This window comes from Falco cherrug, chromosome 9 (genome assembly GCF_023634085.1).
Source record: "Falco cherrug isolate bFalChe1 chromosome 9, bFalChe1.pri, whole genome shotgun sequence".
NCBI lineage: Eukaryota > Metazoa > Chordata > Aves > Falconiformes > Falconidae > Falco > Falco cherrug.
This window is the reverse complement of record NC_073705.1, coordinates 51,926,733-51,949,193: the sequence shown is the minus strand read 5'-3', so window position 1 is coordinate 51,949,193 and position 22,461 is coordinate 51,926,733. Positions and strand designations below refer to the sequence as shown.

At 37.5% G+C, this 22,461-nt stretch overlaps 1 protein-coding gene across 7 annotated transcripts in view; it reads left to right on the top strand.

Moving 5' to 3' along the window:
• The window catches only part of ATE1 (arginyltransferase 1), an 86,974-nt gene that overhangs the window by 10,723 nt on the left and 53,790 nt on the right, over positions 1 to 22,461 (top strand). For 3 of the 7 annotated variants that reach the window (XM_055719935.1, XM_055719938.1, XM_055719941.1), the window contains exons 7-9: positions 938 to 1,066; positions 13,963 to 13,995; positions 20,489 to 20,670. In XM_055719935.1, the coding sequence (XP_055575910.1) occupies positions 938 to 1,066; positions 13,963 to 13,995; positions 20,489 to 20,670 (344 nt within the window). Of the gene's footprint in view, positions 1 to 937; positions 1,067 to 2,117; positions 2,247 to 13,962; positions 13,996 to 20,488; positions 20,671 to 22,461 lie in introns of all 7 variants that reach the window. The other 4 variants (XM_055719937.1, XM_055719942.1, XM_055719939.1 and 1 more) reach the window with 2 other exon arrangements.

Sequence of the window (22,461 nt, the reverse complement as noted above, 5' to 3'; positions counted from 1 at the left end):
CGTCCAGATTTTCTGACAAGTTGTATAACAGAAGTGTGATGGCTTTGTCTGAACATCTTCATTTAGAAGATGCGGGTAGACTTAGAAGGAGGATGATTCCAGCAGTGTTTTCCCAGATTGTCTTTGCTCCTCACTATGGCTGTCAAGTGTGGTGTTTTGGTTTTTTTTTAATAGATCGGAACCAATGTTATTTGTAAAAACAGAACCATACTGAAAACTATGTGTTTTTTGAAATGAACATGTCCTTAAATATGCTTGAAAAGACATGCACTGTTGCTCATGTGACAGCATTGTTTTTGGTTAGGTAGCAGTCATTTTTACTAAGAATAATTTTTAATGTATAGATTTTTATTTTTTTAAAATATATTTTCATGTGTGTAAGGGTGATGGTGGGGAAGACTGACAACTTCCTATTACAGTTAACTCATAATTGAATATGGAAACATTGTTTCATCTCCCTCTTTCAATTTGAAAAATAACAAGGAATCCCCTTGAGGTAATTGGAATAAAAACTAATCTTTAGATAAAAAGCACAGATAAGAGTCTTCCAAATGCACAGGTCTTTCAAATATTTTTCAGTGTAGTGTGAAACTACAAGAGAAGATTTTAAGAAGTACAGAAAATCTCTTTAAAATGTTGATCTGCATACCATTTATTGGTGTTATGTCCTGAAAACTATTTGTTTAGTTTTTCTGTAGCCATTTTAGCTATCTTAATTTAGAGTTTGAAAACTTTATGTTATTCAGTGTAAATATAAAAACATTCAATAGCCTAAATTGAGCTGAAGACTTTGAAGGCTGTTGGCTAATACTAATTAAATTGTTAGCGCCCTTATGCAGGAAGTCAAAATTTCTCTCTGTTGTGAGGTTTGTATATGTATAAATATATAGTTACTGCATGATATTGTGATAATAAATGTGTTTAACTTCTTCTGAAGGTGAGGGTGGTGAGATCATCTCCACCGAGTTCACAGTTCAAAGCCACATTTCAGGAGTCTTACCAGGTCTATAAACGTTACCAGATGGTTATTCACAAGGACCCACCTGATAAACCAACTGTAAATCAGGTCAGAAGGCCGAATTAATTTTATGGAAAGCTCAGCTTCCCCTCTTATTTCATGTATCTTGTTTCTAGAAGAAACAAGTGTGGATTTTATATCCGTTACATATTCAGGAGCATGTAAAATACCGTATCAAATAAAATCAACATCCTGAAAGTGCAAACTCTTTTGATGTGTCTTCGTGAGTGCCACAAATATTTGGTCTTAATTGCACACAGCAAAGTTAAGGAAGTTGCATGGAGGTGCTGTTGGGTAAGAGATGGAGCCTTTTGGAGATAGTTGTGGTGGGCCTTATAAATACAAATCTTAGAGGAACTAAAACCAGCTGGACACTTAGCCTGTTAACTAACTCATTTGCTTTGGTTTGAATGCTTACATAAGGACAAACTAAGCATGATCAGGGCCAACATGTGAGTAAAAATTTATCAGACGTACAAACTGTTCATTTAAGGTTCACAGAAGTTGTATAAATCTCTTCCCTTTCAATTTAAGCTCTTTAAAATGTAATCTGTGCACTCCATCTAAATTACATATCGTTACTTCTTCTTGTAATGACCAGGCAGAATATGGTAGTTAACTGTCAGACATATTACTTCTCTAGTACTATAAAGAAAGAAAAAATCAGGAGTTTGGAGAAATAGTATATGTAGCAAGAATATGTAATTGCTAAACCAGGGCAATGAGTGATGTGCCATTAACAATAATATATTTTAAAAGTCCTTGAGACTGTACAATGAAAATAAAATTTGTGGTTAATTTGTTAGATACTTGGCCAAAAAGATGGGTTGAATAAACTGCTGCTTTGGAGTCTTCTAGTGTCATACAATTTTTATTCTTTAATGAAAGTATCAGCAGTCAGTTTGAGCTAGTGTTAGTTGTCAGACTTTCCCCTGTAGGTTTTGGTTTTTTTTTTTAATTACTGTGCTTAAAGTAGAAAACTGACTTCAGAGGCTTTGAAGTGGATAGGAGGAGATCTTTCACTAGCCTTACCTTCAGAAGCATATTACCTGATCATATGCACTCAAAACAGTATGCTTGTATTTTCCTTGCTCTGAAGGTGAGGTTAGTACCTGTCTCCTTTGAGGATCCCCAGTTCAAATCATCCTTCAACCAGTCAGCCACTTTATTTGCCAAGTATCAGATGGCTATACACAAGGATACACCTTCTGACTGTGGCGAAAATGAGGTACAGTTCACTGCATGCACCTTTATGGAAACTTTGTTTTTTAATGTGCAGTTAAATGATGAGACATGGTGTCTCTGAGAGTGATACCAAATATTAAAATATTGAAATCTTCATTGGGGAGGGAAAGCATTAGGTTTTTTAGGAAGCTTCTGTTGCAGGCTTTGGCCAAGGGGTAACTGAGCTGAAGAGGGAGGGATTACACATCATCATAACTAAAAAACCTAATGTTAATAATGACTTAAGTAGAGCTGCTGTTTGTACATGATTTGTAAATGGATCTGGGACTGAGATTTCCACTGGAAATGAGATAATGGTATGGAATTGTTTTTTTGATGGCAAAAGCATCTTCTACTTTATAGCTGTTCGGTGCCTTTTCCACATTTGTCCTTAATTTTTTTGGTCTTGCTTAATTTAATAGGTGAAGGTTTTAAAATTTCAGGTTTATTCACATGCCTTTGCTACCTCTCAACTAGAACTTACCTTTGCAGTAGAAATAGTGCAGAATATTCCCGCTAGCTGATTGTCTGAGATTCAATGAGAATACATTGCCTGTGAATAAAGCCTGCTTTTTAAAATGATGTTTACAGGATGCTAATCCTAATCTAATAAATAATAATAAAAAAAAGCACTCACGGGGTTCTAAACAAGCAGCAATTCTCCATTTCTCTGGTAGGTGGCACAACATTTTCATTAGCAGATTTAATAAACTTGCTACCTTAGATCTGTCGTTTCTACTTACTGCAAAAGTATGGCTTCAATACTGATCAGCTATCTAGTCAGGCTTTTCTGTTCTTGAGAGCAATACTTGCAGAAGTAATACCTAGCAAGCTGTGGCTATTTTCCAGGTATCATAATAAAACCATGTAATCATTTTTGGCTTTAGTTCAAAAGAGTCTAAGGAGAGCTTTTTTGTGAGATGTCCATAATGCTACTGTGGAAAGCCATAAAAATTGTTTCACTTTGTTTTGTAAAATAATAGGACTCATAACAATAAGTAGTAGTCTCTGCCCTTATTATAATTACTGACGTAAATTGGGTTAATTATAATAATGTAAAAATCAGAAGTGTGCCAGGAAGGATTGAGCTATTTACTAGATTCGTACCAGGTATTACCTGGTCTGATTATTGGTCTGCTATGAGAATGTATTTCAGCCCTAATGCTTAGATATAGTATACATGCCATCATGATTTTGCTCTGAAAATCTTGTTGCCGCGGAGAGGGTGATAAGAACTTCATATACTTACTTATTCTTTGTTTAGAATTATGCTGTTTTTTGTGGTTTGTTTTTTTTTTTTTAATAATACATGAAGAATCAAGGGCAAACCCATGATGGCTGCTTGCAGTTCAGTTCTGAACAGCAGTTAGCCCTCAGTTCATCACATCTGTTTGGGTCAGAGTGCATGGCTTGGTGTAAGCTTGGGTTTAATCACCTGTGGAACTTTTTTAGTCTAGGGGAGCAAAGCTTATAAAGTGACATTAAGGACAGTTCAGGTTTCCACCACCTTAATGTGTAAAGTCCATCATGGGAATTGCTGTTGAATAGGAGGGAGGTGGGTGTCTGTTTACTGCTATTAGTTTGATGGATTTTTATTCTCCTCGTTTTCCTTGGTACTTGCCATAGGTTTTTCCCTGCTTTGCCTTTATCTTCTCTCTGGCATCATGTTTGTGGAGGCTTAATATAATATTCTAGGGCAGACATAAGACCTCTGAAGCATCTAGTAAATGTAAAAACTCAGTCTGATGCTGATGGGTTTTAATTTATGTCCTTTAGCACTGTAAATTGTGTCATGTGTCCGTGTGGCTGTCTGGCTATGGAGGTCTTTCTATTCACAGTTATTAGGCACTAAAGCTCTGTCATTTCAAGCAAAATCATTTTGTATTTGATCCCTGCAGGAAGTAAACTGAGGAATACTTTACATAAAATGTAATTTGTGTATTTAGAAACCACTTTTTTTTTTTTTTTTAATACTGAACCTGTATGGGAAGATATTTATCTGGGTCACTTTTCAGAAAAGAAGGTACCAAGTAAGGTAAAACTGATCCAAATTATTGAGGGGCAGGGTGGAAAATGCTATTTGAAAGACCTCAAATTTTTTCTTCTTCCTCTTTCTCAGATTTTTTAATATATCATACAGACTCTATGGAGCCAAGCAGTTTTTTTTTTTATGTACAGGTAGAATGAAATTCTGTCCCATACACAGGGCTTTTTATCAGGGTAGTAACAAGTCTGCTTTGGGCTTTAAACTGGCAAACATCCAGGATTTTTTTTGCATCTGAAAATTAAATTTAGCTTTTAATCTGTGCAAACTAATCTGTGTATGGTGGATGACTCCTTTTCAGGGGTAGTCCTGCACACTTTTGTGTTTGGAAAGTTTCTAGTTTAGGAAAAGTATTTAATTTTATATTTGGCCAAACACTTCATATTCAGAAACCTGCCTGTATTCAAGTTCAGAATCTAACAAAAATTGTTATGGGACATATTAACAACTTGGTTTTGGAATATATTCTTACATTGTTGGCATTACAATATATTGTCTGCCTATATTAGCTGCTAGACTAGTTTAATATTAGCCTTATTACATGAAAAGGCAATCTTAGGAATAGATTGAGAATTCTGGTGATTATTTGAAAATAACACTAATGTGGAAAGCTATAAAACAGTTCACAATATTAACAAAAGGTGTGTGAACCATGAAGCCAATTATTGCTCAATGAGTGTGAAAGAAGGTCCTCCTTTTGCACCTATGTAATATATACACATCTCTTCATTGTCATTTTGTGTGAGGAGGGGGAATAAATGATTTCCAGGACAGGGAATCCATTGAATGCTGGACACCAGAGATTACTTTGAACTTTTGGGCGCTGTCTTGGTTAGTGCCACTTTGAGACCAGTGATAAGGGGTGTTTTAGTGCCTTTCAGGATGGTGAGTCTTTTTGAATTTTGCCTTTTCCTCCTTACTTTCTCCTCTTCTCCTTTTGCATCTCTGATGGAGACTGAAGTAGCCCTAATAATAGTGTGTGTTCATTAAAAAGAATTTACTTTAAGGTTTTGCTGGGGAAGAGTCCTGCAATGCGTTTTGGTGATGCAGTACTGATTCCTGGTTAAGGCAGTGACTTCTGTTTGTTCTAATAAAAAGCAAGGTAGAAATTCCATAGTGGAATAAACTTTTTTCAAGTCCCAGGGTTGGTATTAACCCTGTGGTGATGAAACTTGCCTTTTCTATGGAAGCATCATGACAATCTTCAGTACTGCTCTCGTTGGTGAGTAGAAGATTTGGTAAGGCAGGAGTAGGTTTGTTATCTGCCAAATAAGTTAATGTTCTAGGAACAGTTTTGAGTATCTCTCTGCTCCTGGAATTAAAACCAGTTTAGTTTGCAAGTGAAATTTTTCAAATCTGTGTTTATCTTGACATAAAAGCTAGAAGTATTTTCTGCATAGTCTTTTAAACTATTGATTATCCCCTTTTCTCTTAGTTTTTCTGGTATAAATTGAACTTCCCCTGGAAACCTTCTCAGCTCTCTCAAAAACCTTTGGTCAATTGCTACAGGATTTCAGCTTCAACACTAACCTGGTTGTCTCAGTGCTTTGGAGTGCAGTCAAGTACTGATGTTATGCAAGTTGTTGACCTCTGAGAATATTTATGTCAGCATGTTTTTATTGAATTGAATTGGTGTCCTGAGGAAAAACATAGCAAACTATTTTCTGTTTTAAGGTTGCTTCCTAATACTTGCTCTTAAATAGTGCTGTAGAAGAACTGATATTTCTGTTTTTCTCTGTGGGAACACAAAACATTATTAAGCTGCTCTGTAAATGCCTAGTCATCCACTGTTTTAGGAATATAGGTACTCTTATCTTAAAAAGACTTGTTGGAAAAAAATCAGAAGACTTAGGGGGAACCTCAACAGGTGATTAAGCAGTAAAGTGTAAATAGCTTCTGAATGAGGTAAGATACAGTCTTGGAAAATAGGTGTATTGCTGCTTGTTGGAGAAGTTTATCCAAGGCTACTCTTGAATTGGCCAAGTCCCTGAACTGCTCATTTTTGGAAGCTGTGAAAATATATGAGGAAAGAACCTGTTCTAGTGTTTGTGACATTCTATGCGTTTCTTTACCGTATGAAAGTACAGTATATGGACCTTTATCTTGGGTCCATGGTGGTAGTTGTCATATACTGTTCCCAATATAATAGAGCTGTTTTTCATGAGCTTTTTTAGGGTTTGTTTTTTTGCTAAAGTAGTGGAAGACTATAATAATGTTTAGTATGACGATCTGTTTCTGTAACATACAAAAATCCACAAATGTAACCCATTGCAAAAATTTATTTAACATGTCCACAAGTTACATGTTTCATTTTTTTTTTTTTTTTTCTGCTTGGGTGGTGGTTATATTTATTTTGTGAAATGAGTCAAGATAAAATGAGAAAAATTGAAGTAATGAAAGCTTAGAAAAACTGAAAAAGGGAAGACTTCTCTAATGAACAGTGAGGGGGTAGTAGGCTGAGCATCCTTTCATGGAGTGGGTGTTGTTTCCCTGTATTTTTGGTGAAAGATCAGTTGGAGCACAAATTATAGAGCTGATCAGCAGGTCAAGAGTACTGTAAGTATGCAAATAAGCTGTAGGAATGGAGTTTTGTCCACCTTTTTTTTTTTTTTTTTTTTTCATTTCTTGTAAGAAATGTAATAGCTTTGTTGTAATAATTCATGCACAAAGAAATGGATAAATATGGGTTTGGAACCTTTTCTTTTTTAGTAACTTTTAATAGCATTTGGTTGTATTTCTGGGAGAAAATGTGTAGATTAATGTATAGAAGGATGATCTGAGAATACGACAGGAGAGTGAACTTTTAATGTGTTTTATATAATCCCAAGAGGCAGATATACTCTGACGATTGTCAAGCACCAGCACTTGATTCAATGCTACTGGAGGCAGCTCTCGACAGACGTACCGCTGTCTGTTACTCTGCTTTTACCTCAAGGAACAGACAAGACTGTGAGAGTAACCAGGTAGTATTTGATGCTCTGGCTTTGTAGAACTACGGTACAAAAATGTGGAAACAAGATAGAAACATAACTAGGTCTGAGGGCATAAGCTGGCTCTTCAGGTGGCAACACTGGATTTAAAGAAGCTTAGTAATAGATCTGGCTTGTCGTCTGCTTTGCTAAGAGCAATCCATATCTGCAGCTGTTTTAACTCTTGCTCAACAGCAAAAATACCTGTGTGTTCTGTGTAAGGAGAGCAGGGAGGCTGTGCAGAGTACAAATGGCCTGGAAGATGCTGTGATCCAGCTCTACCCCAGCCTTCAGGATGATTAACAAAGTATGTGGAATTGTGTATGTAAATGTTTTGGAAAGCTTTGCCACCTGCATGTCTTTTGTGTTTTAGATGAAGTGTCAGAATGTGTTTCTTGTTTTTTAAATGGTAGATACAGATGTAGAACTGTGTAGCTCTGAAGGCAAAGTTTTTAAATGAAATTAATACAGTGAAGACATTTCTTCTTGGCCCTTTCATCCCAAGATGGAAATTTTTTGATCACAGTGATGTACTCAATAGCTAATTTGGATGAAGTAGGTGAGACCTCTAGCAGTTCTTCTTAATGAAGTATCATCTCATCAGAGGCATTTCATTTCGGACCTAATGTTGTCTTTTTTAAAATGCTTCCTAAAGTCAATTGTGGAAGCTGTCAGCAAATTTTATAGGCACACGCATATATATCTGTATAAAAGCTTGCAGCTAGTTTAGTTCTTTAGCTGTATTCGGTTCTTGTGCTAAAAAAAAATCTTGGTACTTATCATTCCAAACTGAGTTTTCCATATAACATATTGTCATGAGAAAAATTGAAGTTAAGCATTTTTTTTCTTCCTGCCTCTTCTCTAGTGAACTTAAAGGTTGATCTGGGTGGTTTCAAACACTGATACAATACACCCAGTCCATTAATGTGATTTTTAGGCTTAAAGTCTTTTTACAGTAGTTTTTGTCTTTAGGAAACATGGCTGAATATAACTGAAACAAACTATGTGGCAGCTACGCAGGTTAGAAACCATTTCCATAAAAGATCATAAAAATTGTACAGTAGTTTTCAGAAAGAGCAAGAGTGAACAGTTTATTGCTGTTTAGAGCTTGTGAAGCAAACGTTCTATTTAACTTCTCCTGAGTGTTTTATAATTACAAACTTGTAGAAAAATAATGTGTGTCTCTGTTCCCTCTGCAAAGCTAGCTGGACACTCTCTTTGCTTTGTGCTTAACTAAATATTTGTCTTGGAAGAAAAGAATTTCACAACACACAAAAGATAAACTGTTTGAAAAGGTGCAAAAAATTACTGAAATATTTACAGTGTTTTGGTGTTTTTTTTCCCATTTTTTTTTTAATTGCCTTCCAGAAATCTACTTGAACTAATACAGAAAACTGTGTGAGTAGCCTGGGGAATGCCAAGGAGCACGTTCCAATCAATTCAAAAGCTGGTTAACAGCAGGCATTTGCAAACTTTTAGGTCTCACTAACCTAGTTTCCTCTGGATTTTTTTTTTTTTTTTTAATTTTTCTAGTGAGAGAACACTTGAAAAATCAATAGCCTTTGTGGTTATTTTTAACTTTCTGTAGGTTACCTTGGCAGACATACATTTTTATAATCATCTTGAATTAGGCCTTTTATCATGTCAGTGGATGGCAGCGCTGATCTGGTGATAGGCTCTCGAGCTGGTGTGTCAGGTCCATGATAACATTGGTTTAAAGACTCAGAGTGAGTATCTGTGTCAGCCTGATTCCCTCCACTTACCTGTGCGGCCCTCGTGACTGTAGCGCTGTGGATTCATGCATTTGTTTTCTTGGAATGCCTAGAAGAGCAAAAGAGTTTAGGCGTCCAGATAATTAAGTTGTCCGCAGCCATATTGTTTCAGTTCTGATTGTTGCATCGCTGTTTACATTGTCCTTCCTGATTTTTGACTGATTTCTCTATGTAAATCCATATAATATCAAAAAATCTTCACTGTGAGACTGGCAAATCTCCATTATTTTGACAGTAAGTTTCTTCTGGGCAAGCAAAGCCACAGTGACGCTTGTCACTCCATAAAAGAATTGAAACTGTAATTCAGAAATGTACGTGTTGTCCCATCAGTGATTATTTCTATTTCATCAGTCTGATTTTTGTACTGAAAACTACATCAAACATGCATTTGAATTCTAAATCCCCTCTCTCCTTATGTACTACGTTTTGGAGGCTCTTGCTCTTCACCTTTAGGTCTGTGGATATCTCTGAAGCTGTTTTGTTAGCATTCTGATATTTTTGTAAGTCGCTTTGAAAATGCCAAATAGAGCCCTGGAATAAGTCTTTGATCCCTCTGCTAACTTAGCTCCAGTATATTGTCCACTTCAAGGGCAGCAGGATAGCTTGGCACAGTCTTTCCTTGTCAACATGATACATTTTTTCCCATTTTACTGATTTATACAGCAAGGAACAGAATTTTGTTCATTTTCCTGCTTTCTGTTTTCCTAGATATTTTTTTTTATTGTGTGTGGGGTTTTTTTTTGTTTTTTTGGAGTGTGTGTGTGTGTGTCATTTAAAAGCTTCTTCTAGACTTACTGAAAGTTAGAAATTTTTTTTATTGTTTATTTTTTACTTTTTTTCACTCCACAGTTTTATGGCTAATATTGATTCCAGTCTGTCCCAGGAACTGCGTTAGGATTTTTGTGCATTGGGCTCCCATATTTTAATTGAAATAATCTTCTCTAGCCAAAACAAAGTGTGCTGATGACTACAGACCAAGTTCCAACAATAAACTGCCTTAGAAACAGTTATTGTTGATGAGTAAGTTAATGTTTGAGAGCAAAATCCTATTTATTCAGAACCTGTAAGAAGTGCCAACATCTTGAAAATAACAGAGTGTGAAAGGGGGACATCGCTCCTTCCTTTGGTGGTGGCAGGGTGTCCTACACACCTGTGCAGGGTTTACATGAAGCCAAGAGGAGCTGGATAAAAAAGGAAAAGTTTGACCTGGAAAGGAGCTTCTAGAGAAGAAAAACCTGATTCTAGCTCTTTGTTTCCCTGCGTACTTAATAACCTAAAAGATTGCACTGCTTGAGGAGGAATAACTCTTTATGAAGTGAATATATAGGGAAGATGCCAGGAACCCTCCAGAAAGATTGTGGTCTTTTTGTGGCTCGTTTCTTTAGTGAGTGCACTAAGGTTTGTTTGGCCACAAATTATTCATTGTGTTGGCCTTGGAAACGGGAGGGAAGGGAGGATGAACTTGCTTGGTACGCATGAAGGTGATACACTGGAACTGTAGGTTGTGTGGCTGTATGGAAACTCGTAACACTATTTTTTATTTTATTATCAGTCTAGCTCCAAAACCAAAACAACCAACACCACAGGTTTATTTTAATCCCATTCACAGATTTGATTTAAAAACCAAACCAAACCCCAATCCCATATCCGTTCCCTACCCTGTCCTTTCTTAAATGAAAAGGGCAAATGTTCAGTTTTCTTTGATGGGGAATGGCAAATATGAGCAAACTCTAACACTGTCAAAGGGAAAGTTACAAATGAATGCCTTTCCGTGATGTCTTTGCACTGAACATCTTGGATTTTACGATCACCAATGGTGACAGCTCAGAGCTGTTTTTTTTCCGGAGAAGGCTATGACGTCGTTGTGTGACATCCCTGCGTGATGTCAGTAGCCCTTGCTTTCTGAGTCACTGGGTGAAACCCATTCTGGTTTAGCATCCAGAGCATGTGAGTGTCTTCCCCCACTTGTAAACTCAAGCACGTAGCTTTGGGTTGAACCAAACCTTCCCTTTATTTTTCTGCCTTTCCCCTGCCCCCCTTTGATTTAAATCTCAGTAATGTCTTCCTCTCTCAGTTTTGTTAATTACGTTTAAACTTATTTCCTGTGGTTCTGTTGGCTCTTTCTGGCAGTTGTAATTAGTTTGCACCAAAGAAAGAATGTTCTGTATTTCATATATATTACATAATTTTTAAAAGACTAAAGTTTATGTAATTCAGTCTGAAATTAAAATTAGAAAAGCATGACTTTGTGAAAGGAATTTTAATTGTGCTTGTGTGACAGATTGAGTTATTTTACATGCAGCACCAGCTTTTGACTGTATTTCTATCATGGTTTATTGAATAATTTTTGAATTGTGTTCATAGTAATATTGCAGTAATAATGAGTTCATTAATTTAGAAATTGAATCTTGCTTTTTCCTACAGTTTAAATAAATGTATAGTCTAGGTGTATTCCTGGGTTATGATGAAAGTGGTGTGGATTTTGGGAGTGGGAGGGGAGAATAAGGATTGAGAAAATAACAGCAGGGGTCAGTGGATCTGAAATATTTATAAAATTCTCCAGCTGTCTGTGTCAACTAAATTCTTTCTTAAAAAAAACACAAACAAAAAACCCCCAAAAAGAAACCCGAAACAAGAGACCCGCAACAGAAAATGTTTGGACTTTGGGGTAATTGTTTCTTAAGTGACCTCTAGAGAAGATTCACAGTCTTCTGAATTTTTCTAGGAGCTGATTAAGAAGTCTAAGCTAAGAAATTTAGCAAGTATCAACAGGTGAAACAGTATGTAACCAGACTTGCAATGTTGTTTTCCCTGTAACATTGTGATACAAGTTCAAGTGCACGTAAGAATTATTTTCTAGCCAGCTGGATAGGTAGTTGTAACAGTATATCCTCCCTAGCAGGCAGAAGTTATGCGGAGGTACACTGAAAAATTTCCCCCTTGCCCTCAAAGCCAAGGGATTGTACAGCAGGGCCTGGAGAATTGGTAAAATTATTTGAAAAGTGGTGTTGGCTCAGTTTTCTCACCCATAGGGTTTAACTTGCGCTATAAAGCTAAAGTTACAGATTAAGAACTATTGGGGGTCTTCTGACAAGAAAATTAATAACACATGGTTGTTTTTTTTTTTTTTTCTGAAACCTGCACGTTCTAAAATCACTGGCTGTGAGGACTGATGCACTCGCAGTGTAGGAATTTGTAACTGTTCTTCTTTTATGGAGATATAACTCAATAATTCAAATTTTGTATTACTTTTTTTTTTTTTTCCCCTCTTTAGATAGTATCTGTTTTGGTTTTCTGTTTCTTTAAAAAATCTTGTTCTCTCTCCCTATCCTCCATATAAAAAAAAATATCCTAGGATTTAATTAAGATATTGCAGTCATTTGTTTTTCCAAATTCTGAGTAATTTAGAGTGTTAGTGACTAGATTTGAAGTGGTTAATTGTAGGGAATGCACAATCTCCTGCCTTCACCAGCATCTCGTAGAAAAGAAATTCAGTTTCTTCCCTAAAGCCTGTGCACAGAGGTTTATCATTGCTCCCTCGATCAGCCACTGCTCTGTGTCTGGGGGGGGAACAGCCTGAAATGGGACTCCTGCCAAGCCTTGATTCTTTTAGCATCAGCAGATGCACTTTTAGAGACACGGTGTTAGAGTAGGTTCACTTTGAGCTCCATTAAGAATGGTGCGGTTGATCTTCACAGGTCAATATATACATCTACCAGAGGCTGTGGTTTTATTTCTAAAATCTGCTTTATAGCACCTTCTGAAGAAAGGAGAAAGCTTTAATTACTTAGGCTGTATATGGAACTCCCTCCTAAGTCAACAACTTACAATATTGGCACTTTTTACTGTTACCTTACTTCCTTTCCTGCCCTTTCCTGGGATGACTGACAAGTGATCACCCCATTTTTTGTATATAGAATAATCTTCTTTAATTAATCTCAGAAATTCATATAATTCTTGACGATGAAGCCTTTACAACAATCAGGTTTTTGTAGGTATATATATTCTTTTTATCAAACTTTTAACTAAAAGTTCCTATTTACTATTGCTTGGCAGTTTGCAAGCTGCTGACTTAATACATCATCCAATTATTACAAGAGGGGGAATTAAATGGTGTAACACATACTAGGTTTTTAACAAAGGGATGTTTTGGGGTTAAATACATACCAGAACTTTGTAACATGTTTAATGTGGGATCCACCAGTAAGGAAGTATTTTTATTAAATAAGTAAATGATGGCAAATAAATAACTATTATATATTATTAGTCTTAGAATCTTGAACAAGCTCCAGATCATTAAAACCTTTCCTTTTTGGTTGATTACCTGCAGCACATCATTTTGTATCGGGTAAAGAATCTAGGTTTGAAATTACTTGCACTTTCAGGAAGCTGATTTTTTTATTTTTTCTTTCTTCCTCCTCTTTAGACTTAAAATGGGCTTGCTTATAGTTTTGAAACTATATAACTTAACCAATTTATATTAAGAGATCTGGGGGCCCTAACCCCTCCTTGCTTTGGTGGTGGGGTGGGTCCCAGTGGAACGGTGGGAAAAGACTCCCTGTCGCAGGCAGTCATGGGGAAGGGTAATGTGTAATTAAGAATCAAGGACACCAGAAACAAACCTGTATTACAAGGTGGTAATTCTCTCACATCACGTTTTAAAAAACCTTCTTCTATTTTAGAGAAAGGAAGTACTTTGGATAGTTTATTATTATACCTATTTGTTCTTCTAAATGAAATAGAACATGGGAGTTTGTTTATGGATATTTTATTTTAACTCTTAAATCTGATGGTGTTTTTCAGATAGATGGTTTTGAAAGAGTGTATTTGACTGTGAATGTATCCTGATATACTGCTAATATTTTTCTTTTTCTGCTTTGCATATTTGAACTGTCGTCTTGGGCACGTGTTTCTGATTAATCTGCCTCGGTGCAGTTCACACGATTCCTCTGTGATTCACCTCTGGAGGTATGTATTCGTTCTAGGTGCAAGTTTTGAAATGAATGTATTCTTTCCTTTCCACTGCCTGTACAGACAGCAAACCTTTATGGTATAGGTGGGTGTCGCAGTATTGGTATCAACACTGACTGGTAAGGCGTATGGCACTGTGTTTGCAAAGGAGTCTGCGGATTCCTTTTGCTGGATAACGTGCTACCACTGAATTTTATATCACTGCATTAAGAGACAGTAGCAGAAAGTGCTGTCTCTCTTCTGTTCTTGATTTGTTTCTATGAAATAAAATAATGCATTACTAGACACCTTGCTAAGCTTGTACTTGACTACAACCTGAGTTATTTTGGAGCGATGCGGTTGCTTCATTTCAAGTAAGCAAAATGCTGTGGATTTTTGCACCATCTTTCTTGTTACTCTTAAAGAGTTAAGCACTGCGTGACTGTAATGAAATTGTCAGGTTATAGTAATTACGCTGGTAATTTGATATGTCGCAGTTTGAATGAATCCATGTGTGGGGAGTTTGTTGCTTTTCTCTGTTGAGTCCACTGGCCTTTACATTCCTGAAAGCTGAAGAGTAATAGAGCTCATTAGACTTTATAGGAAAAGGGCTTTTATCACCTCGTCAACTCAGGCAGCAGACTGCCATTATATTCTTAATTTTGTATGGCTATGTAGATGTTGATGCACACTTCCCTGCCAGGTTTATACCAGTATTGTTTCTTACAGACACTTTTTATTGACATTTCGAAACTTGAATTGAATTTTGTGTGGCACCACTACAGATGTCTTCAATTAGATGAAGTTAAATAAAAGGGGTTGTATATCAGAGGCCAAGGGATTCTTGAAATTCTTTATTCCAAAACAGTTGCCACAAGCAAATCTAGTAGTGTGTAGTCTGTTTACTCCTTTGAATAAAAATAATCTAAAATAAAATTTAAAATTTACATGATTTCAGTTTGTAATTTTTTGAATTTTTAATGTTTTTATTAGCTGCAAATAGTGTGAACACCCGAACTCTTCCTGTCTTTATTTCCTCATTTTGTTTTGGTTTGTTTGGTTTCTGTTTTGGCTATGGGCTCTGGCACAAAAAATGAATAGTTTTTAAAAAAAAGAGATACAGTGTATAGTAGCAGAAAACTAGGCAATTTTCTAGCAGTAAACAGGATAATGTAGAAAGAACCACTTGGGTTGTTTTGTTTTTTTATTCATCCTTTCATCTTAGAAGCTACATTTAAACCTTTGCCATTTTACCACTTCACATATGGAAATCCCGCCGTGTTTGGAGAGGTATGGTTAGAAGGGTTCAGTAGAGGAGAAGGGCACGCAAGATACAGCCACATACCCAAACCCCAGCGTAGCCTGGTACCCTGTTGTTGCCAAGGGGAGAGTGTTTATGGAAGGAGGGCACAGGGGATACCCGGACTGCTCAGGGGGGCTCCTAGTTTTTGGTGCTCAATGAGTTAGGGCGGTGTTCTGTGCCTGTGATTCTATCGCTATCCCTGAAAGTCACCTCTACGTTTGTACTTCCCAGGTTGTTCCACGTTGTACAGTTGGAACAAGCCTCAGCACCCAGATGAGATGCAAAAACCCACGGCATTTTGCAGTCAGATGATGATTTTGTTTTGTTTGTTTTCAAATCTTTCTCTAATTGCTCTTTAGTCTGTTTCCATCTTGACTGATGCTAAGCATTAATTTGATGATTTTATAAAACTGCTCTCAAAAGCATGTTTTTGAGAGAATTGTTAATTTATACCTATAGTTTTGGATCTGTATATATTAATTTTCTCCTCCATGCATTTATGTCCCATGGATTTACGAACATTTGATATTTCCTCTGCCTTTTTAATCACTTAGTATTACGGGATCTTTCTGGAGTTGTTTGCACTCAGCTCTTGGTTAATCACCCTGAATACTCTCAAATCATCAGCTTAGTTTGCTGCAACATTGTTTGTTTTTCAGTGATTCACCTGCTGGTATAGACATAATAGACCCAGCACAACTGAAAATATGCTGCTTGCCATTTGTTTCCTATTATCCATATCGAGATGCTTTTGAATTCTAAAGAATTGAGAGACGTTTGCGAATCTAGCTCTCTGCTCTTTGAAAAGCACATCATCTTCTGCTCTGCATTATTTGTTACATGTTAATTTTTAGGAGATCTAATGTTACCATTACAGACATTAGGAGACAAATGTTACCATTACAGGTCTGTAATTCCCAGGATCACCTCCTGTAGAATGTTGTATTTTAGTCACATTCGATGAGCTGCTAAGGACTAAATCAAAACTCATTTGATTTAGAGAACTTGGGACGTTGCTTGTTTTTTTCTTATAGTGGTGTTGACATCACCATGGTGTTTACATGGGGATAGTCAGAGCCTCTCGCTACTGAAGTCCCTTGTACCTTCAAGCTTCACTAATCTTTTTAGCATTTTAAGCTTGCTATCACTGTCCTGATTAAATAGTTGACAGTATAGCTCGAATACTCTACTTTTCTAATAAGGTACCAAAGTTATCTCTGTAGATTCTGTCTTTACACTTTGATGCAGCGAGTTGGTTTGTTCTATTTTGATACGGAATCACAGAATTGTGCAGTTTGTAAAGGACCTCCTGAGATCACCTGGTCTAACCCCCCGGCTTGAGCAGGTTGTCCAGGCTGATGGGTTTTGAATACCTCCAAGGATGGAGACTCCACAGGCTCTCTGGCCAGCCTGTGCCGTTGTTTGACCACCTTCTCAGTTAAAATCAGTTTCCTTCTGTTCAGATTGAATTTCGTGTGTTTTAATTTGTACACGTTGCCTCTTGTCATGTCAGTGGTAACTACTGAGAAGAATATGGCTCCCTTATCTTCATTCCCTCCCATCGGGTATTCCTACATGTTGATAAAAGCTCCCTATGTCATCTGTTCTTGAGGCTGAAGAGTCCCAGCTTTCTCAGGCTCATGTTATACAGCAGATGCTCGAGCCTCTTAATCATCTTTCTGGCCCTTATGGCTTTGCCCCAGTAAGTTGGTATTCTTCTTGTACTGGGGAGCCCAGCACTGGTCCCAGTGCTGCTGCTGCAGCCTCACCGGTGCTGAGCAGCAAGGAGAGTCGCTGGCCGTCCCCGTCCCGTCCCCTGGCAGTGCTCTGCCTCGCAGCCCACCTGCTGTCGGCCTTTTGCAGGGCGAGGGTGCATTGCTGGCTTTTTGACTGAAAACATGCGGTGCTACCTCGCTGCTGACAGAGCCTCTATTTGCAGGCTGCTTTCACAGCATCTTCTCTAATCTCTAATGAAAGGAGGACGTAGTACTGAAAAGGAAATATGTTGCTAACCAAGAGATAGAAATCTACCATATGGTCGGGGGAGTGTGTGTGTGCGCACCTTTGGGAAAGGAACTGCTGGAATTAATCACTTCACTTATTCGGCAAATAATTTCCACTGGAGTGTAGAAGTCAAGGGAGTCAAGGATTTCCTGGCTTCCCCCCCCCCCCCCCCCCCCCCCCGTTTTGTTTTTTTTTTTCTTTGTGTAAGGGGTAGCATGGATTTCACATCTTTCTCCTCCCTCCATCCACAGCACATGGAAAAATTCAAAATAGGAAATTCCAGAGAAAAATAATCATGCAGTTAGTATGGTCAGGATCCGTGTTTGATGAGTATGCAGTGCCTTCTGCAGTTGCACACTGGTCTGGCATGTGGGTTAACAAGTGCAATTTCCACAATACTACTACTACTACTAAAGTAGTAAAACATCTCTTAAAAGTCAAGAGAAAGACCAATGTGCTTGGAAGAAAATTGAGCACTTTCATCATCACTGAAGTTCAATTATAAGAGCTATTACGTTGAGGTGTACTAATTGGGGCAATATGTAATACCAGTTGCTATTAAATATTTAGATTTTAATAATGCATTATAAAATACGAGCAATCAGATGTGTTAATTGAATCATTAATTAGCAGAATATGAAGAGAGGTAGAATTAACATGTGATGGAATCTATTGTATTTTTCTCTGCACTGTAGTTAAACATTGGAGAGAATATTTGTTTTAATTTTTGTCCTGGGTTTAGTTCTTATTTTTTTGAGTGTTTCAATATCAGATTACAATAACTCATTATATTGAAGTTTGAGTATAAGTTGTTAATTTTAAATAAATTGGGTTGTTTCCAGGGCTAAAGTACAATTTTGGGTAGATAAGGTAAGCCCTTTCTGGTGGGGCTTGCCCACCTGATGTCACTGGTGTATTTGACATCACCTTTGACAGACATGGTCCCAGGTGGATATGTCAGGAGTGTGAAATGTATAACCTGCTTCGGGAAAAGGTTTCATACTCTAGACCTGTTTCATGTCAAATTGCCTGGATGCTGAATGAGAAATCAAGTTAAAGCCGCCAAGTATTCATTGAGAAATTGGAGAAAACATAATACTTAAAGCATTACAAAGGATTACATTGTATGAAAACTTCTGAAGGAGAAAAATGTTACTCTTTTTAAAAAATGTTATTTGCTTAATGTAATGGAGATCCCTGAACATTTTGTCTGAAATCAGTGCTGTGCTTATTACGTTTGTTACAGAACATAGCCTCTTTTATGTTCGTGACATTTCGTTGTAATTGCATTAGTGAAATAACTGTAGTTTATACTTTACTAGCAGTTCTTAACTGATGCTAATACTTCAGGTTGCAGTGGTCTGGTGACCGAAGCCATGCTTTGTGGTTTGGAGGGTTGGGGTCACACAGAGACGTGGCATTCATTTAAATTCAGAATACTTTCCTTTGAGTGAAAATCTTTTCCATGTTGGCTTAGACTATCTTTTTTTAGCATTCATTAAATTCTGTATGATGAGTTTTTGACAAGGAAAAAAAGTCTGTTTTAACCGAAACTTATTTAGGCAAGTCTGTGTTGTATTACCAACCACATTTCCCCTTGGCTTGGAGGAGATGTTTCTTTTTTTTCTGTCACTGCCTGCACCCTGATGGCTGAGAAGAGAACTTAACCTGGGCTGAGAAATCCTTAGAGAAAATCTCGTACTTGACTGTGACCCAGCTTAAAAGTTTTACTGCTGACCATGTGATTTCATTTGGCTCTACCGAAAAGTTGAGGATATTGTATGAAACCATGACTGCTGAATAAGTAGGCTTTATCTGAATGAGAAGAAACCCAGTTTAATGTGCTGGTATTCGAGTGTAATATCCTCGTATGCTGCAGACTGAGCTCTCAAATGTTTGATCATTTCAGTTTTACAGTATCTGTAGCTCCATATCCAGTTTTATGCTATATAGCTATATAAAAATGCAGGCATTTTATTATATTGGCCTTTATTTTGGGACTTATTGGTTGGGTAAGTCACTTGAAATGATTTTTTTGTTCACGTGATTGATTTCTTTTGACACATGTGGTACCAATTAGAATAACTTCTACTGCCCATCATCTCTTCAGTCTGCGCTACTGTATCAAAATACGTGATTAAACCCACCTTCTGTTGTTGTAATGCAAAACAGTTGGTAATAGTAGGCAATATTGTCAGATTTATTGAGTGAGAAGCAGCTTTCTGAAGATCTGCCAGTGCAGTGAAAAACATGACTAGATGGATAATTAAGTTGAGCACAGTGGAATTCGGGATTAAAGTAAACTTGACGTGGGAGAAAATGGCATGCCAAAGTTGGTTGCGTAATACAGTTTAAATTAGGAGATCATTTTCTTCTTAATATGAAGCATCAGTTTCTGGCTCTAGGTGCTTTACCCTGTCCAGAGACATTCTTCGCTGCAGATCCAAAACCACAGCGCGCAGCAAGAGCGAGTTCCTCAGTGTTTGCGCAGGAGATACTCTGATGTGGGCTGACAAAGAAGCTCCACAGGTTTTGTTGCAACACAGGAGTTTCAGATTCTTAGATAAAATGTACTTTTATAAAGAGTAAACCTCACATAAAGAATAAGCTGTTCTGTTCTTTTTGTAAATGCCTTTCTCAAGCAGCTTTGACGGCCCCTCTGAGAAGCTGGATTTCTGTGGCCAAAGTGCTTCCAGTACTTGGGGGCATGGGGGGGTAGAAACAGTTGGGTCCTTGCTGTGACTGCAGGTGCTGGGGGCGCTCAGCAATCAGCCAGCTTTGGGAAGCACCAGCACAGGGAAACGTCTGCGTTTCACCTTTCTGCCTTTGGGCTTTGTCTCCTGTTGAAGAGTAATAAGTCAAATTCAAGAGTACCTGCAGAATTTGTGTCTAATAATGCATTAATAACTTGCTGGATCACATTGTTTTATCATGGCAGTACTATAAATGCTGGTGTCAGAGGCTATTTGCAGATTCGTGTTTGGGATGCATGATACGTATAGTTTACCAATCACAAGCACAGCAAAGGCCACAAATGTTACAGTGAACTAACATTGTTTTCCCTGCTTCTCAAATTCCTTTTTCTAAACATGGGTAGAAGTGATTTTTCACAGTATTTACTTTAGTGTTAAAATTCTTTCTAACATTGTTTTTGTACTGAAAGTCTACCCGTCAGACAATTACATCCCTCTTGTTTTTGCTTAGGCAGAGGATGCACCCAACGGACCAGACTGTGGCTATGGTTCCTTCCACCAGCAGTACTGGCTGGATGGGAAGATAATTGCTGTCGGTGTAATTGATATACTGCCCTACTGCGTGTCATCCGTCTATCTGTACTATGATCCAGACTATTCTTTCTTATCTTTGGGAGTCTACTCTGCATTACGGTAAGATGACATTTTTGTTATCTGGTTAGACATAATAATAAGAATTGATACTTGTTCCTAAACTTGGGCTTTTAGTTCCAGTCTGAACATATACTGGTAACACTATCTCTCTAGCAAAGTATTTGTGGTGGGGTTTTTTTTCTTTCTTTCTCTACAGTTGGTTGCATTCACATACATTTTTAACTGTCATCGTTGAATAGGGCTATATCTTTCTAGTTAGCTAAATACTTTTAGAGATTAAAAAAACACTCAGGAATGAAATACCTATATTTTATTGCCCCTGAAAATAATTTAGTATAGCTTGGTTTCAGCAGGAAAAGCCCCTTTTTTGTTTGAATAGAAATAATTTTTCCTTTGACCTTTTTCTTAGCCCAGTCACCAAAAGAAATTAATCACTTTTATAGTTTTATGCACACTGAAATCGTAAATAGTAGAGTGCCTAAAACCTGTTGTCCTCTGAATTAGTAGTCTCCTGCTGTACCAGCACCAAGTATATTTTTCAGGTATGTTAATCTCATTATCTTTGTCTTTAGAGAGCCTGATGGAGAGAGTGATCCTATGAATTTTAAAGCCTTAAATTAACTATCAGCCTAGTCTTGCAAAAGAGTAGGAATAGTGGGTAAAGATTTTTACGGTGAGTAAGACTTGTATGCTAAATTGTGAGTTACTGTTTTTCTTATAAGCAATCTTATGATTCCATTATTATTATAAGGAAAAAACCTAAACGAGTGGAAATATTTGTGCACATCAGGGTTTCTTTCTTCCCTTTTTTGCTTCTCTGTTTACATGAAGTAAGCTGGTCACAGACATGTGGTTTTCCAGGGGAGGTTCTCATGAAGCAACTAGCTTTGAACTGCGTGCCAGACATGTCTGTTTTCAGGTTTCCCTGGGTCTGAGAAGTTCTAGCAAAAGGCTTTACCTATCGAGGTTTGCACTACACTTTCAGGTGTGAAAGAAGCGCTGCGGTGGTGAGATCCAGCTTTCTTCTTTCTCCAAGGCATCACCTGTTCTATGGGTGGAGCTTCTTAGCTGTTTAGTGTTACCCACCAGGATGGGAACATATGATATGACTTCTGAAATATTTAGGTGAAGCTTAAACCTTATTTTTAGGCAACCTCTCCCTATCACAGTTACTTTATATACTTTTATGATAAGTAATAAGCAGTATGCAGTTTAATCTCAGAAGTCTAATCACTCATAGTTTGTTTAGATTTTGATTAGGGTCTTTCGATTTCCTAAGAATCTTTTTTTTTTATTTTTATTTTCCGTTTGGGTGTATTCTTCTCTTTGTAGTGGTGAATTTTGTGATTCCTGAATTATCTTTACGTAAGTTGTTCAAATGCGTATGTCAAGATTGTTTTCCCACAAAGCTCATTGTTAGGTTTCTGACATCAGTCTAATGGTTTATTGCTGCTGTAACAAGGTGCTGCAATCATCCTTTCCGTCTCTGCTACATGCTGGGTTTCTAGCAACCCCAGATTTAGCCAGTTTAATTGACTGAGCAGAAGACTGTTTGCTTTAGCAACCTGGTTAGTGAGCTGAGTTGGCTCAGTGAAGAGCCTGTTAATACCAGAGCTGGTTCAAGAGTTGTGACGGAGCCACAATGTGCAGCTGAGAATGGGCAGGGAGTGGAGACCAGCACCTCCTCCCACTCCGGTACGCTTGTAGGTCGGTTAAGTCCTGAAGTGCAATTTCCTCAAGTATGTCACCTTCAGTAAGAGCTGATAACATTGTTTTCCTGTTGGCTCTCCCCACCTTGTTCTAGAACGGTTCTTTATGAAGGACAAACTG